Consider the following 13,627-nt stretch of genomic DNA (forward strand, 5'->3'; position numbering starts at 1 on the left):
AAACCATCTGTTTTTTCTCAGCCATAAATAATCCCAAGAGGAAAATGGACAATAACCAGGAAAGGAAGGATGGATAAATGTTTGGTTTGAGATGAATTTTAAGAAGGAAGACAGAGTTTTGGGAAGATAGATAAGTGGGAGTTGGTGGATAAGTACACGTGAGTAAGGAGAAATTGCAGTGGGCAAGTCTGGAAATAACAAAAGTATTTGCGAGAGGTGGGGAGGAGCAACATTGCAGAAGTTTTGGTGATCAATTGGATACTTAGCCCAGTATTGAACAGGGCACCAATGGATACCATTATGTAAATGTCACTATTAGTGACAGCAGGAGAGTGCACACAGCTTCCCTACAGACTGATATATACCTTGTGATTGACTGAGTGTAGGGTAAATAGTCTACAGAGTAAGGCTGACATAGAGAACTTGATTGATTGAACAGAGTGACTGAGAGATTAACTGTCCATGCCTGAGCTAATGTGTCATATTTTTCAGTGATTTTTGCACTGGGCTCGTCGACGTACAAGATTTATCCGCCTACAGGAAACCTATGCTGCAAAGTGTTAAATGCCACAGGGGTAAGTCACAAACTCATTTGGTGCGTTACTGTGTGTAGTGAACCACTGACCGTGTGGTGACTCGCAGAGTGAATGCTGATGGAATCAGAATGTTCCAGAAACTCTGAGTGCTGTTTGATGTTGCCCTGATAAGAGATGCCAAGGATAATCTGAGGCAGTGAAGGTGGAAACTGCTGAGCCTTTTCCCCTGCCTCGCTTTCTCCAGATCTCACCATTGAAGAAGGATGTGCTGTGGACACAGGCTCGATAGGCTCACAGTGTGGTATTCTCAGTCAGGTTGTTGTTGTTCCAAACTTCTTATTCAGCTTGGATGTAACAATTGCAGCTTTTAGGATGCATGTGTTAACATATTGCTTGTGATTGTGGAGCGTCAATACGTGAAGCTATCAACAATCTCCAGCATCACATTGCCAATACTGATAGCTAGTAATATAGCAACACCCCAGACCAGGACATTTTCTCCCTGGTGTTGGTGGTCAAAGCAAACCCTTTACAAACATGAGTGAATCTATCCATTTGCCATTGAGAGTGTTCCTCAGTACGGAATGTCAGTGTGGCAGCGTCAGTGTAAGTATAACTCAACACTCTGATTTACACAAAGCTCCTGATAACAGCAAAGCAATTTGTCTCCATTTGTAATTTACCTTTCCCAGTTCTGAAGGGCCAGGCCTCAATGTCCACACCTACTTTTGAAATCCCCCAGTAGGTAAGGATATTCTGACTTCGGGATTCTATTGATAGCAGTGACTCCTCACTTCAGGAGTATTGTGCTGGAGCATGGGACACACATGAGGTTAGTTTCCCCTGTTTGAATTGAGAAACAGATGGAGAACATTTGTGAGGGGAGGTTCTATCATCAAGAGTAGTGAGTTACTTATAGCAGAGCCTACATCTTATTCACACATCTCCTCTGAACTCCACCACTGCCAGTGGAACGTGTGTTGTTTTTCATTCAGTGAACTATTCTTGGGGAGCTTTCAAGAGATGTCGGGGAGTTATGTCAATGTTCAACCTATCAAGTTCCATGTTGCTGTGTGCACATTATCGAGCAGTTACAAGTCATCAATCCTGTTCACGTGGCCCTGATGTTTCAGCTTGTCAGTTGAAGAGTTGGCATTTTCTCTCTTTTGCTTGTTTGCCTGTTGCAATGGGTTCCATTCACTTATTGAGCACAGTCTCTAAAACTCAAGCAACAATGAAGCTGATGGACCATGGCGGGTTGTGGGCTGCCTGACTGGAGATGGGTGTTGGCTGAGCAGGGGGACACAATGATCCCTCCCACCGTCAGAGACAGCACAGAGCACCCGTTCTCTATTTCAATCGGGTTGGGCTTATCACCCACAAGTGTTGTCCCCCATGTTGTGTTAACACTCTGCAGTGATACTGAGTGTCGTCTCCAGAATGCAACCCAGAACAAACATTTTGGATACTCTGCACTGTCCAATCACCAGGGTCTCCCTCGCAAGGTCCCCACTTGTGTCCAAAGGAATGCAAAGCGCTATATTTGGCACTGGCTTGGTTGTCAGAGTTGACAGAAGGATGACATGTTTAGACATCAGCATGCTTTTAGGCTCCACTCATTAGTTTTTGGGAGGGTTTACTCCATAAGTCTTCAACTCCTGAGGTATAGATGAGTCAGTGGGCTAATTGACAATAGCTGTGAGTTCGGTTCATGACTGCTGAGCTGTATCAATGTGGTGGTGGGCCTGTACCCTACATGTCTGTGGCCTAAACCTACTCCGAGTTTCTCTGAAGCTCTAGCCTGGATTTTCAAGGGATCCAGTTTCATTGTGTCACCGCGAGGAGGAACAACTGAAACTTGCCATTGAAGAGGCTGTTTAATGACATGGTGGAACTTGTACCATTTTTGCTCCCTTTGTCACATTGCTGCAATCACTATTATCGGCTGACAACGAAGAGCAAAATAGCACACAAAAGTGGAAAATATGCTCACTCTCTGTTCCCAGATCCCCAGATGCATTACATTGACACAGAGGTGTTTGATGTGACAGTGTAGAGAGAGCTCTACTCTGTATCAAACCCTGTGCAGTACGTGGCCTGGGAGTGTTTGATGGCGGAGCGGCGCTCCGAAAGCTACTGGCTTTTGCTACCAAATAAACCTGTTGGACTTCAACCTGGTGTTGTGAGACTTCTTACAGTGTTTGATGCAGTTTACTTTGTATCTAACCCATGAAATAGCTGACCATGTCCTATTCCTATCACTGTTGGTAAGCATTAAAACCATTTTGACAAATATTGTATGAATTGTACCTGTTATAAAACTGACAGGGACCCATTGTGAAATGTGGTGAAGTTACAGCCGGTGTTGTACCTGACCCTATGGCATTGATAACCCTTGTTCTCTTTGTGTTGAACAGAGTGCCATCATAAACAAGACCAAATGGTATATGAGTAAGAAGAAGGATGGAGCTAAGGAACATTGGCTGGATTGGGCTGACCAGAAGTATGAGGTAGGCAACTCTGTTATTCTTGTTGCGACGACAGTTCCGTGCACAGAAATAGGTTAAATAAAAGGCCTTGAGGTTCTCGGCTTGATTGGATGGTATCTGCTGTGGAGATGGGACAGAGCTTTGGGATGGAATCAAATTCAGCTGGATTTATTCTCCATTTACAGCACCGCTGTGAATTGACGGTGATAAAGGATCTCTTACACAAAGTATTTGGGCCAACTGTCAGTAAACAACCTTTTGTCTCCCGGTTGTGATTTCTCTCTTCAAGGTCAGCAGCCTTTCCCCCTGCTCAGATAAGAACATAAGAAATAGGAGCAGGAGTAGGCCATCTAGCCCTTCAAGCCTGCCCCGCCATTCAATAAGATCATGGCTGATCTGAAGTGGATCAGTTCCACTTTCCCGCTTTCTCCCCATAACCCTTAATTCCCTTGTCTATCAGAAACCTATCTACCCGTGACTTAAATATATTTAGCGAGGTAGCCTCCACCACTTCAACGGGCAGAGAATTCCAGAGATTCACCACCCTTTGAGTGAAGAAGTTCCTCCTCAACTCCGTTCTAAACCTCCCCCCACCACTTATTTTGAGGCTGTGCCCCCTAGTTCTGCTATCCTTTCTAAGCGGGAAGAATCTCTCTACCTCTACCCTACCCATCCCCTTCATTATCTTATACGTCTCCATAAGATCCCCCCTCATCCTTCTAAACTCCAACGAGTACAGACCCAGTCTATTCAATCTCTCCTCATAAGCTAACCCCCTCATCTCCGGTATCAGATATCTTTTCAAATGTTAATCAAAATATTTTTTATTTAAACGACATATTTATTATAAGGCTCTGATGATTTTTCTCCAGAGTATTGCTCACAGTAATGTTCTGGAGAATAGACTTGAACTTTTGCCGTCTCCAGGGCAATCCTGATGGGTTGATAACCCTGGGCCCCTTTCTGAATTCCTGTCGCTGATTAACTGGGAGAATTAACTTGTTGTTTGTCTTTCTCTGTGTTTCAGCGAGAAATCATTAATGATGCAAAGCGGCTGTACAGCGTGCTGGCTTTATACCCACTGCTGCCCATGTTCTGGGCACTTTATGAGCAGCAGGGTTCACGATGGACACTGCAGGCCCAAGCGATGGACAGGAATGTGGGAAGCATCAAACTGAAACCTGACCAGATGCAGGTACACACCCCACTCAGACCCTCCAGCAGTGACTGGGCCCACTCAAGCTGCTGCCTTAACTGATACCGGGAACAGAAATAAATTTAATCACAGTGAAAGGGGATGGCCATGTTGTTCGGCCCTCGTACAGAAAAGGTCTTCACTCATGCTGGATGCCTCTGAGTCGGGCACAGACTGGCTCGTACAGTAGGATTTACACAGGGAAGGGGCGAGGCTATGTGGAGTGTGAAGAACAGTGGGATTTGTTTTAAATTGTTCTAGCAAAGAACATGAACCTATAATCACATGGAGAGAACAAACCCATAGAATGATTACGTACAGAATAAGACTTTGACCTGTTGCAGCCATGCAATCCAGTCCTCTTCTCTTTCTCTTTGCCCTATAATATTTTTCTCTTAAGGTGTTCATTCAATTCCCTTCTGAAAGGCGCCTCGATCACGCTCTCAGGCAGCACCATTTTCCCCATGTCACCATTCCTTCTTTCCTCACTGGTGTTGTCATGTTGTCACTAGACTAGTAATCCAGAGACCCGGAGCAAGACCTGGGGACCTGGGTTCATAATCCCACCACGGCAGATGGTGAAATTTGAATTCAATAAAAATCTGGAATTTAAGAAGTTCTAAAAACGCTTCTGATTCACTAATGTCCTTTAGGGAAGGAAATCTGCCACCCTTACCCGGTTTGACCTACATGTGACTCCAGACCCCACAGCAATGTGGTTGACTCTTAAATGCCCTCTGAATTGGATGGACAATTAAAATTGGGCCCAGCCAGCATTTAAAATGAATTTTTTAAAAATCCTTTGGCCAATTGGAACAGTTTCTCCCTAACAACTCTATCTATCCTCTCTCAATGATTTTGAACATTTTGTCAAATCATCTCTTGACCTTCTCTTTAAAAAGAACAGTTTCGGATCCTTCATACAATCCGGTGCACTAAAGACCCTCATCTTAGCAACTATTCTTGTAAATCTTTCCTGCAGCCTCTCTAAAGCCTCAACATTATTTCTAGAATGTGGTGCTCAGGACTGGGCATAATCCACCAATTCAGTGCAAACCAGTGTTTTATGAAGGTTCCTTATAACTTCTTTGCCCACTGCCTCTATTTATATAGCCCCAATTTATATGTCCACTTTCTTAACCTATCCTGCAACCTTCATCGATTTGATACAGGTATTTGTTCATGCACCCCGTTTATAATTGTGACCTTTATTTTGCCTCTCCTCCTTTTTGTTGCTAAAATGAATCACTTTACACTACCCTGCATTAAAGTATATCTTCCACCTGTTCACCCATTCCAACCTGTCTATGTCCTCTTGAAGCCTACAATTTCCCTCCTCATAATACTTCCCAGTTATGTATCATCTTTAATGGGCAGCACAATGCTTAGCACTGCTGCCTCACAGCGCCAGGGACCCGGGTTCGATTCCCAGCTTGTGTCACTGTCTGCGTGGAGTTTGCACATTCTCTCCATGTTTGCATGGGTTTCCTCCGGGTGCTCCGGTTTCCTCCCAGACTCCGAAGATGTGCGAGTTAGGTTGATTGACGCAGTGTCAGGGGGATTAGCAGGGTAAATACATGGGGTTACAGAGTGCCTGGGTGGGATTGCTGCTGGTGCAGGCTGGATGGGCTGAATGGCCTCCTTCTCCACTACAGGGATTCTGTGGTTCTATCTGCAAATTTTAAAATTGTGCCCTGTTCACCCAAATCTAATCCACTAATATACATCAAGAAAAGCAATGGTTCCAGTACTGACCCCTGGAAAACCCGCTGTATGTCCTGCATTCTGTTTCCTGTCACTCAACCAACTTTGTATCCGTGCTGTCATTGTCCCTTTTAGTTCATGGGCTTCAATTTTGCCTTTAATGTTGTATTTTATCAAATATCTTTTGGAAGTCCCTATGCAGGATATCACAGTCTTCTCTGTCACCTCATAAAAAAATCTCAAATCACTTGAGTTAACATGATTTATCTTTAATAAACCTAATTGTGACTAATTTTATCCTGGATTGTCGTTCCTGAAAGTTTTTCCACCATACTGATGGGCCAATAGTTACTGAATTTAACCTTACACAAATGTTAAACATTTTTTAACATTTACAATTCTCCAGTCTTCTAATCCACCCTTGTGTTTAAGGAGGATTATAAGATTATGCACAGTGCCTCTGCAATTTCCTCCCTTACGTCCCTCAGTGTCATTGAGAGTAAACATCATGTTCTGGTAAATTGTCAACTTTAATTCTGGCCAGCCTTTTTACATAGAAACATGGAAACCAAGAGCAGGAGGAGGCCATTTGGCCCTTCGAGCTTGCTATGCCCTTCATTTTGATCAGGGCTGATCATCAAATTCAATATCCTGATCCTCTTTCCCCCCATATCCCTTGATCCCTGTAGCCCCAAGAGCTACGTCTAATTTCCTCTTGAAACCACATAATGTTTTGGCCTCAACTACTTTCTGTGGTAGTGAATTCCACACACTCACAATCCTCTGGGTGAAGAAATTTCTTCTCCCCTCAGTTCTAAAATGTTTACCCCTTATCCTCAACCTATGACCCCCTAGTTCTGGATTCCCCCACCATCAGGAACATTCTTTCTGAGTCTACTCTGTCTAACCCTGTTAGAATTTTACAAGTTTCTTTGAGATTGTCTCTCATCTTCTAAACTCCAGTGAATATAATCGTAACCACCTTAGTGTCCCCTCTTACGATAGACCTGCCATCCCAGGAGTCAGTCTGCTAAATCTTTTATATATCCTCTTTATCAATTTTAGTCCATTCCCATGTTTGCTGTCATGCTATTAGGGCATGATCCCAAGGGTCAGCAAGGAGAGAGTCGAGAACCTCACAGTCACAGGGTGAGGGAAATGAACACCAGAGTTAACAGGGAGAGGGTTATAAGCCCCAGAGTTAGCAGGGCTGAGAACTCCATCCTTCTGAAAGATTGAAGCTCTCACAGTCTGCAGGCATATTATTCTAAATTATGACCCTTCATTTATTGTAATGATTCTAATCTGTTCCAGAGTCTGAACGTTTTATTCGTGTTGTTGCTGTTGCCCCTATTTGAAGCGTTCATCTATCCTCAGTTTGAGAAGAGAAAGCTCCTGATTCGGTAAGAACTTCCATTTGAGCTTCTTCCTCTCCCAGCCCATTGAAATACCTCAGAGAATGTCCAACAAACCCTACCTCACCCAACCCATTGAAAAATCTTGGAGAATAAATGAACGCCCACTCATCTTCATATCTCAGTTGTGATGGATTCTTTTGGAATCTTTCACTGACAACAGATGTTGTCAAAGGCTAGTGGTTTGGATACCTATTTTGTAAGAGTCCCACAGATGAGGTTCACTCTATTACAGTTTCCTGATGGAGACTTTGTTTACAAGAGGGATCTTGATGGAGAGAGAGCGGGTCTACAACAGGAATTTTAATGGAGGGTCTTGCTCTATAATTGGGATTCTGTTGGAGAGATTGCCTATATAACTGAATCCCTGATGGGGAGACTCATTTTATAACAGGAAATCTTGATGGAAAACCTCCTCTAGAGAACCTGGTGGTGAGACTCTCTACAACAGAGGTGAGGCTGCCTCTTTAACCAGTGTACTAATGTAGAGATTCCTGTATAAGAGAGATGAGAATTTATTTTATGCAGCAGCAAGTTCCTCTAACCTATCTATAAAGCCTGTACCATGGAAACAGGACCCAATAGTAATTTATAAAAGGAAATTGGATAAATACTGAAAAGGTTAATTTGCCGTGGGGAAAATGTAAACAAGTTAGATTAACTAAATCAAAGATTATCGGGATGGGTGGAATGCAGAGTAGAGGCTACAATCAGATCAACTGTGATCTTATAGAATGCTGGAACAGATTCAAGGGGCTGAATGGCCTATTGCTAGTCCATGTGTTTGCATGTTTTGTATAGATTACAGGGTCAAAGATCTGGCAGAGTCACGATTTACTGAATCTGGGCCATGTGCCATATAATGTTTGATTTTGTAACAGCGGCTCTAATGCTGAGTTACTCTTAAACAATGGAACCCAACTGTGAAATCCTCATTAATAGGACTCTGATGGTAACAGGTAAATCACCCAACCCCTGATTAGATTCCAGCATGTAACCCATCCATGTAATCATTACTCTATATAAACCCTGCCATAAACAACTGGATGTGATGTCAGCCTGTAACTCAGTCCTGAATATGTTACTCTATGTTTAAATCACTCAAACTGCAAGTTTGTAAATCTCTCTTGTTCTGCTGTTGAAAACTCTGATGATTAATTCACTCTTTCTCTCTCTCACTCTCATTCTGATTATTACTCTGGTTTGATGCCACCCTACAGGCCAGTCACTCGGATGTCTGTCGGAATGCTGGGAGCTGCTGTTGCATTCTGCATCACAGGAATTGTTCAAGTACAGATTCAGGTGAGTTAAGGCTTAATTCAGTGGGAAACTAGAGATTGTTTTATAGCTTTCAATTAATTACTTGTACATTTTGGGGAGACTATTTACAGATGGTTGAATTTATTACTGGCTGACGGGGGTGGTATCTGCAGGTTGTGGTTCAGATGGATGAAATTACATTAAGCTTTAAATACAATTGTTAGAGGCATATTTATCCTGTACTGTACCTGTCCTGGGAGTGTTTGATGGGGACAGTGTAGAGGGAGCTTTACTCTATATCTAATCCTGTCCTGTACCCATGCTGGGAATGTTTGATGAGACAGTGTAGAGGGAGCTTTACTCTGTATCTAACCCCGTGCTGTACCTGTCCTGGGAATGTTTGATGGGGACAGTGTAGAGGGAGCTTTACTCTATATCTAACCCTGTGCTGTACCCGTCCTGGGAGTGTTTGATGGGGGCAGTGTAGAGGGAGCTTTACTCTGTATCTAACCCCGTGCTGTACCTGTCCTGGGAGTGTTTGATGGGGACAGTGTAGAGGGAGCTTTACTCTATATCTAATCCTGTCCTGTACCCATGCTGGGAATGTTTGATGGGACAGTGTAGAGGGAGCTTTACTCTATATCTAACCCCGTGCTGTACCTGTCCTGGGAGTGTTTGATGGGGACAGTGTAGAGGGAGCTTTACTCTATATCTAATCCTGTCCTGTACCCGTCCTGGGAGTGTTTGATGGGGGCAGTGTAGAGGGAGCTTTACTCTGTATCTAATCCTGTCCTGTACCCATGCTGGGAATGTTTGATGGGACAGTGTAGAGGGAGCTTTACTCTATATCTAACCCCGTGCTGTACCTGTCCTGGGAGTGTTTGATGGGGACAGTGTAGAGGGAGCTTTACTCTGTATCTAACCCTGTGCTGTACCCGTCCTGGGAGTGTTTGATGGGGGCAGTGTAGAGGGAGCTTTACTCTGTATCTAACCCCGTGCTGTACCTGTTCTGGGGACATTTGATGGTCGCTCGACAATCATCAGGCAAGACTGTTCCCTTCCTGTTCCCTTCCTTTTGGCAAACACTTCAGTGGTCATTGGCATTCGGCTTCTGATCTTTGGGTAAGCATTCTCCAAGGCGGCCTTCACGACGCACGACAGTGTTCCCTTCCTGTTCCCTTCCTTTTGGCAAACACTTCTGTGGTCATAGGCATTCGGCTTCTGATCTTTGGGTAAGCATTCTCCAAGGCGGCCTTCACGACGCACGACAGCGCAGAGTCGCTGAGCAGAGACTGATAGCCAAGTTCTGCACACATGAGGATGGCCTCAACTGGGATCTTGGGTTCATGTCACACTATCTGTAACCCTCACGACTTGCCTGAACTTGCAACATCTCACTTACTGTCCTGTCTGGAGACAATACACATCTCTTTAACCTATGCCTACTACTATCTCCACTCACATTGTCTGCATCTTTAAGACTTGAATAGCAGGTTAGCTGTAATGATTCACATTCTAATCAGTATTCTGTAAACTGTGTGTGCCTCTATACGCCCTTCTCTGATCAGAACTTTCCACACACCTGAAGAAGGAACAGTGTTTCTGAAAGCTTGTGGAATTACTATCAAATAAACTGGTTGGACTTTAACCTGGTGTTGTGAGACTTCTTAGTGTTTGATGGAGATAGTGTAGAGGGAGCTTTACTCTGTATCTAACCCCATGTTGTACCTCTCCTGGGAGTGTTTGATGGGACAGTCTGGAGGGAACATTACTTTATGTCTAACCACGTGCTGTACTTGCTGTGGGAGTGTTTGATGGGGACAGTGTGGAGGGAAGCTTTACTCTTGTGTCTAACCCTGTGTTGTTCTTGCTCTGGGACTGTTTGATATGTAGAAGGAGATTTACTCTGGGTATAGCAGCCCCCTCCACTCTATCAGTAAACAAATGTGCCAGGAACAATAGCTGGGGGCTAGTTCATTCCAAGCTGCATTGTGGTGAAGGTTGCAGTGAAGGGAGTTTTAAAAGATGGGCAGAACTGAACATCTCTCAATATGTAATGTAGAAACTTCAAACTCTTCTGGATATTCTGGTGTTTGACAAGGACATTTTTTCACAGAAGTGGCAGCCTACATCACCACCGCACAGTATGACTGAATTGAAAATATTTAATGGAGCACCTTGCAAACTTAATATACACTTCTTAGAGCATCAGATTGTAACAGACCCACACACGGTAAGAATGGGTTATATTGCAGTTTCTTGTTCATTAACTTAACATTTCATCAAAAGAATCGATGGGGAGATGCAATGATTGTTTAAATACTGCTGCTTATATTCAATGTAATCAGTAACATAATGTATAAAGGAAGTTAGAAAGACTGAGATTTATAAAGCTCTTTTACATCCTCAGAATGTCCCAAAGAATTTCACAGCCACTGAGGTATGCGTGAAGTGCACTCATTGTTGTAATTGGATACATAATAGCCAGTTTGTGCACAGCAAGATTCCACAAATAGCACTGTGATAATCTGTTTTAGTGATAGTGGTTGAAGGTTAAATATTGGCCAAGATAGCACGGAGAATGCCGATGGTTTTCTTTGAGTAGCACTGTGGAATCTTTAACGTCTGCGTGGCCTATATATGACTCCAGTCCCATAGTGTGCGACTTTATTCTAAAATCGCATTTTCACAAGGCAATTCAGAATATAAAATTAGGGAATCAGCCTGAGAACAAAAGAGGGCTGTGTTTTGGATGGCTCAGGATCTCTCCTTTGGCGACCACCACAACCAGCATTCTGCTGACTGTGCACACATAGAGATCTCACCCTGCTTCCCAGATTGCCTTAAGTAACTCGTTTCTTTTCAGTTTTCCACCAGTTATCTTGTGCCTGTCGATACCTTCACACTTCACATCGTTCCAGTAAACTGTACAGAGCCTCAGCAGCCAGTAAACCTAAACGTCACAATGGACTCCAAGGCCGGCAGTACATTCTTCATGGTGCAAGATCTCAAAACCAGGAAACTTAATGTCAAACAGGTGAGCATAAAGAAATAACAGGCAAAGGTGATGTGGGAAAATAAAGCATTTTGTTAGTATTTTACTGGATATGGGCATTGCGGCAGGGCCAGTGTTTGTACCTGTTCAGCAGGTAGTGGTGGTGGTCATCTTAAAATGATATTAGCCCTTGAGCTTATTATTTGAATAAGACACATGGCACCGTCACTCATAAAAGATTGGGTTAACACACTGTAGATTCATTTATTAATACTGGGCACATGAGAACTATCTTCTACTGTTGTAAAGCTTGGAGACATTGTCATCTCTGTTGCTTAAAGCAAAAGTGAAGTTAAAACTGAAACACACAATGTATACATAATTTCCCTTTTGATGATATATGCAGCGATCTGCTACAGTCCGTGTGATAGGTAACTAGAGTGCTGTTAGTGAGAGAGTTTGATCCTATAACAGCAAAGGATCAGCAGTATAGTTCCAAGTCAGGATGGTGTGTGACTAGGAGGGAAATTTGCAGGTGGTCGCTTTCTCCTATATCTATAGCTCTTGGTTGAGTTCACAAGGTGCTGTCAAAAGAGCCTTGCTGAGTTGTTGCCCTGTCACTGCTGCCACTGTGCATCTGTGATGGACAGGGTGAATGTGGATGGAGTGCCAATCAAGCAGACTGCTTTGCCTGGATTGTGTCAAGCTTCAAATGATCCTGTCTCACTCCTGACTCGTTCCTTGTAGGCGGTGGACAGGTTTTGGGGAGTCAGGAGGTGAGATAATCATTGCAAAATTCCCTGCCTCTGACCTAATCTTATATCCACATCTATATGGCTGGTCCAGTTCAGTTTCAGGTCAATGGTAACCCTCAGAATGTTGATGGTAATGCTATTCAATATCCTTGGAGGATGATTAGATTCTCTCATGTTAGAGATGGTCATCACCTGGCACCCGTGTGGTGTGAATGTTGTTTGCCATTTATCAGTCCAAGCCTGATATACATGTGTCTACATCTTGCTACATTTGGACAATGACTGCTTCAGTCCCTGAAGAGTTGTGAAGATCATTGATCATTGTACAATCATCAGTGAACATCTCCACTTCTGACCTTATGATGGAAGGAAGGTCATTGACGAAGCAGCTGAAGATGGTTGGGCCTAGGACAGTATGCTAAGAAATTTCTAGAGTGATGCATTGTGATGGAAATGCTTAACACCAAACAGCCACAACCATCTTCCTTTATACAAGGTATGACTCCAATCACAGAAGAGATACCCCCCACCCCTCGATTCCCATCGTGGCACTGTGTCGAATGTTGCTTTAATGTCAATGGCAGTCGCTCTCACCTCGCCTCTTGTGTTCAGCTCTTTTGAGCCAAAGCTACAGCCATGGGGTCAGGAGCTGAGTGGCTCTGGCAGAACACAAACTGAGCATGAGTCAGCAAGCTATGTAAGTACTGTTTGATAGCACTGTGATGACACCTTCTATCGTTTTGCTAATTGTCAAGAGCAGAATGATGGGGTGGTAATTGGCAGTACTGGATTTGTCATTTTTTGGATAGAATTTTTTTCCTGGTGGGTAGATGCCAGTGTTGTAGCAGTACTGGAACTGATTGGCTAGACGCACATTCTGCAGCCCGAGTTTTCGGTACTATTGCTGGAATGTTGTCAAGGCCCATATTCATAGAATCATAGAATCTACAGTGCAGAAGGCCATTTGGTCCATTGAGTCTGCACCAACAACCCCACCCATGCCCTATCCCATATATTTACCCTCCTAAACCCCCTGACATTAAAGGGTAATTTAGCATGGCCAATCCACCTAATCCACTTCTTTGGATAGTGGGAAAAAACCTGAGCACCCGGAGGAAACCCATCCAGGCACTGGGAGAATGTGCAAATGCCACACAGACAGTCACTCAAGGCCAGAATTGAACTGGGTCCCTGGGACTGTGAGACAGCAGTACTTGCCACTGTGTCCCCCAACAAAAGGCTTTAGTGGAATCCTGTGTCTTCAGCAGTTTCTTGATA

The 13,627-nt window shown here is 43.7% G+C and overlaps 1 protein-coding gene across 1 annotated transcript in view; it reads left to right on the forward strand.

The window, feature by feature from the left end:
* The window catches only part of LOC145359203 (solute carrier family 15 member 1-like), a 125,709-nt gene that overhangs the window by 82,666 nt on the left and 29,416 nt on the right, over nucleotides 1-13,627 (forward strand). Inside the window, exons 10-16 of the mRNA XM_080213673.1 lie at nucleotides 493-575; nucleotides 2,954-3,046; nucleotides 4,053-4,220; nucleotides 7,239-7,327; nucleotides 8,560-8,641; nucleotides 10,716-10,832; nucleotides 11,466-11,636. Of these exons, the coding sequence (XP_080069799.1) occupies nucleotides 493-575; nucleotides 2,954-3,046; nucleotides 4,053-4,220; nucleotides 7,239-7,327; nucleotides 8,560-8,641; nucleotides 10,716-10,832; nucleotides 11,466-11,636 (803 nt within the window). The remainder of the gene's footprint in view (nucleotides 1-492; nucleotides 576-2,953; nucleotides 3,047-4,052; nucleotides 4,221-7,238; nucleotides 7,328-8,559; nucleotides 8,642-10,715; nucleotides 10,833-11,465; nucleotides 11,637-13,627) is intronic.

This window comes from Carcharhinus amblyrhynchos, chromosome 27 (assembly GCF_965287045.1).
Source record: "Carcharhinus amblyrhynchos chromosome 27, sCarAmb.v2.hapA, whole genome shotgun sequence".
Taxonomy (NCBI): Eukaryota; Metazoa; Chordata; class Chondrichthyes; order Carcharhiniformes; family Carcharhinidae; genus Carcharhinus; species Carcharhinus amblyrhynchos.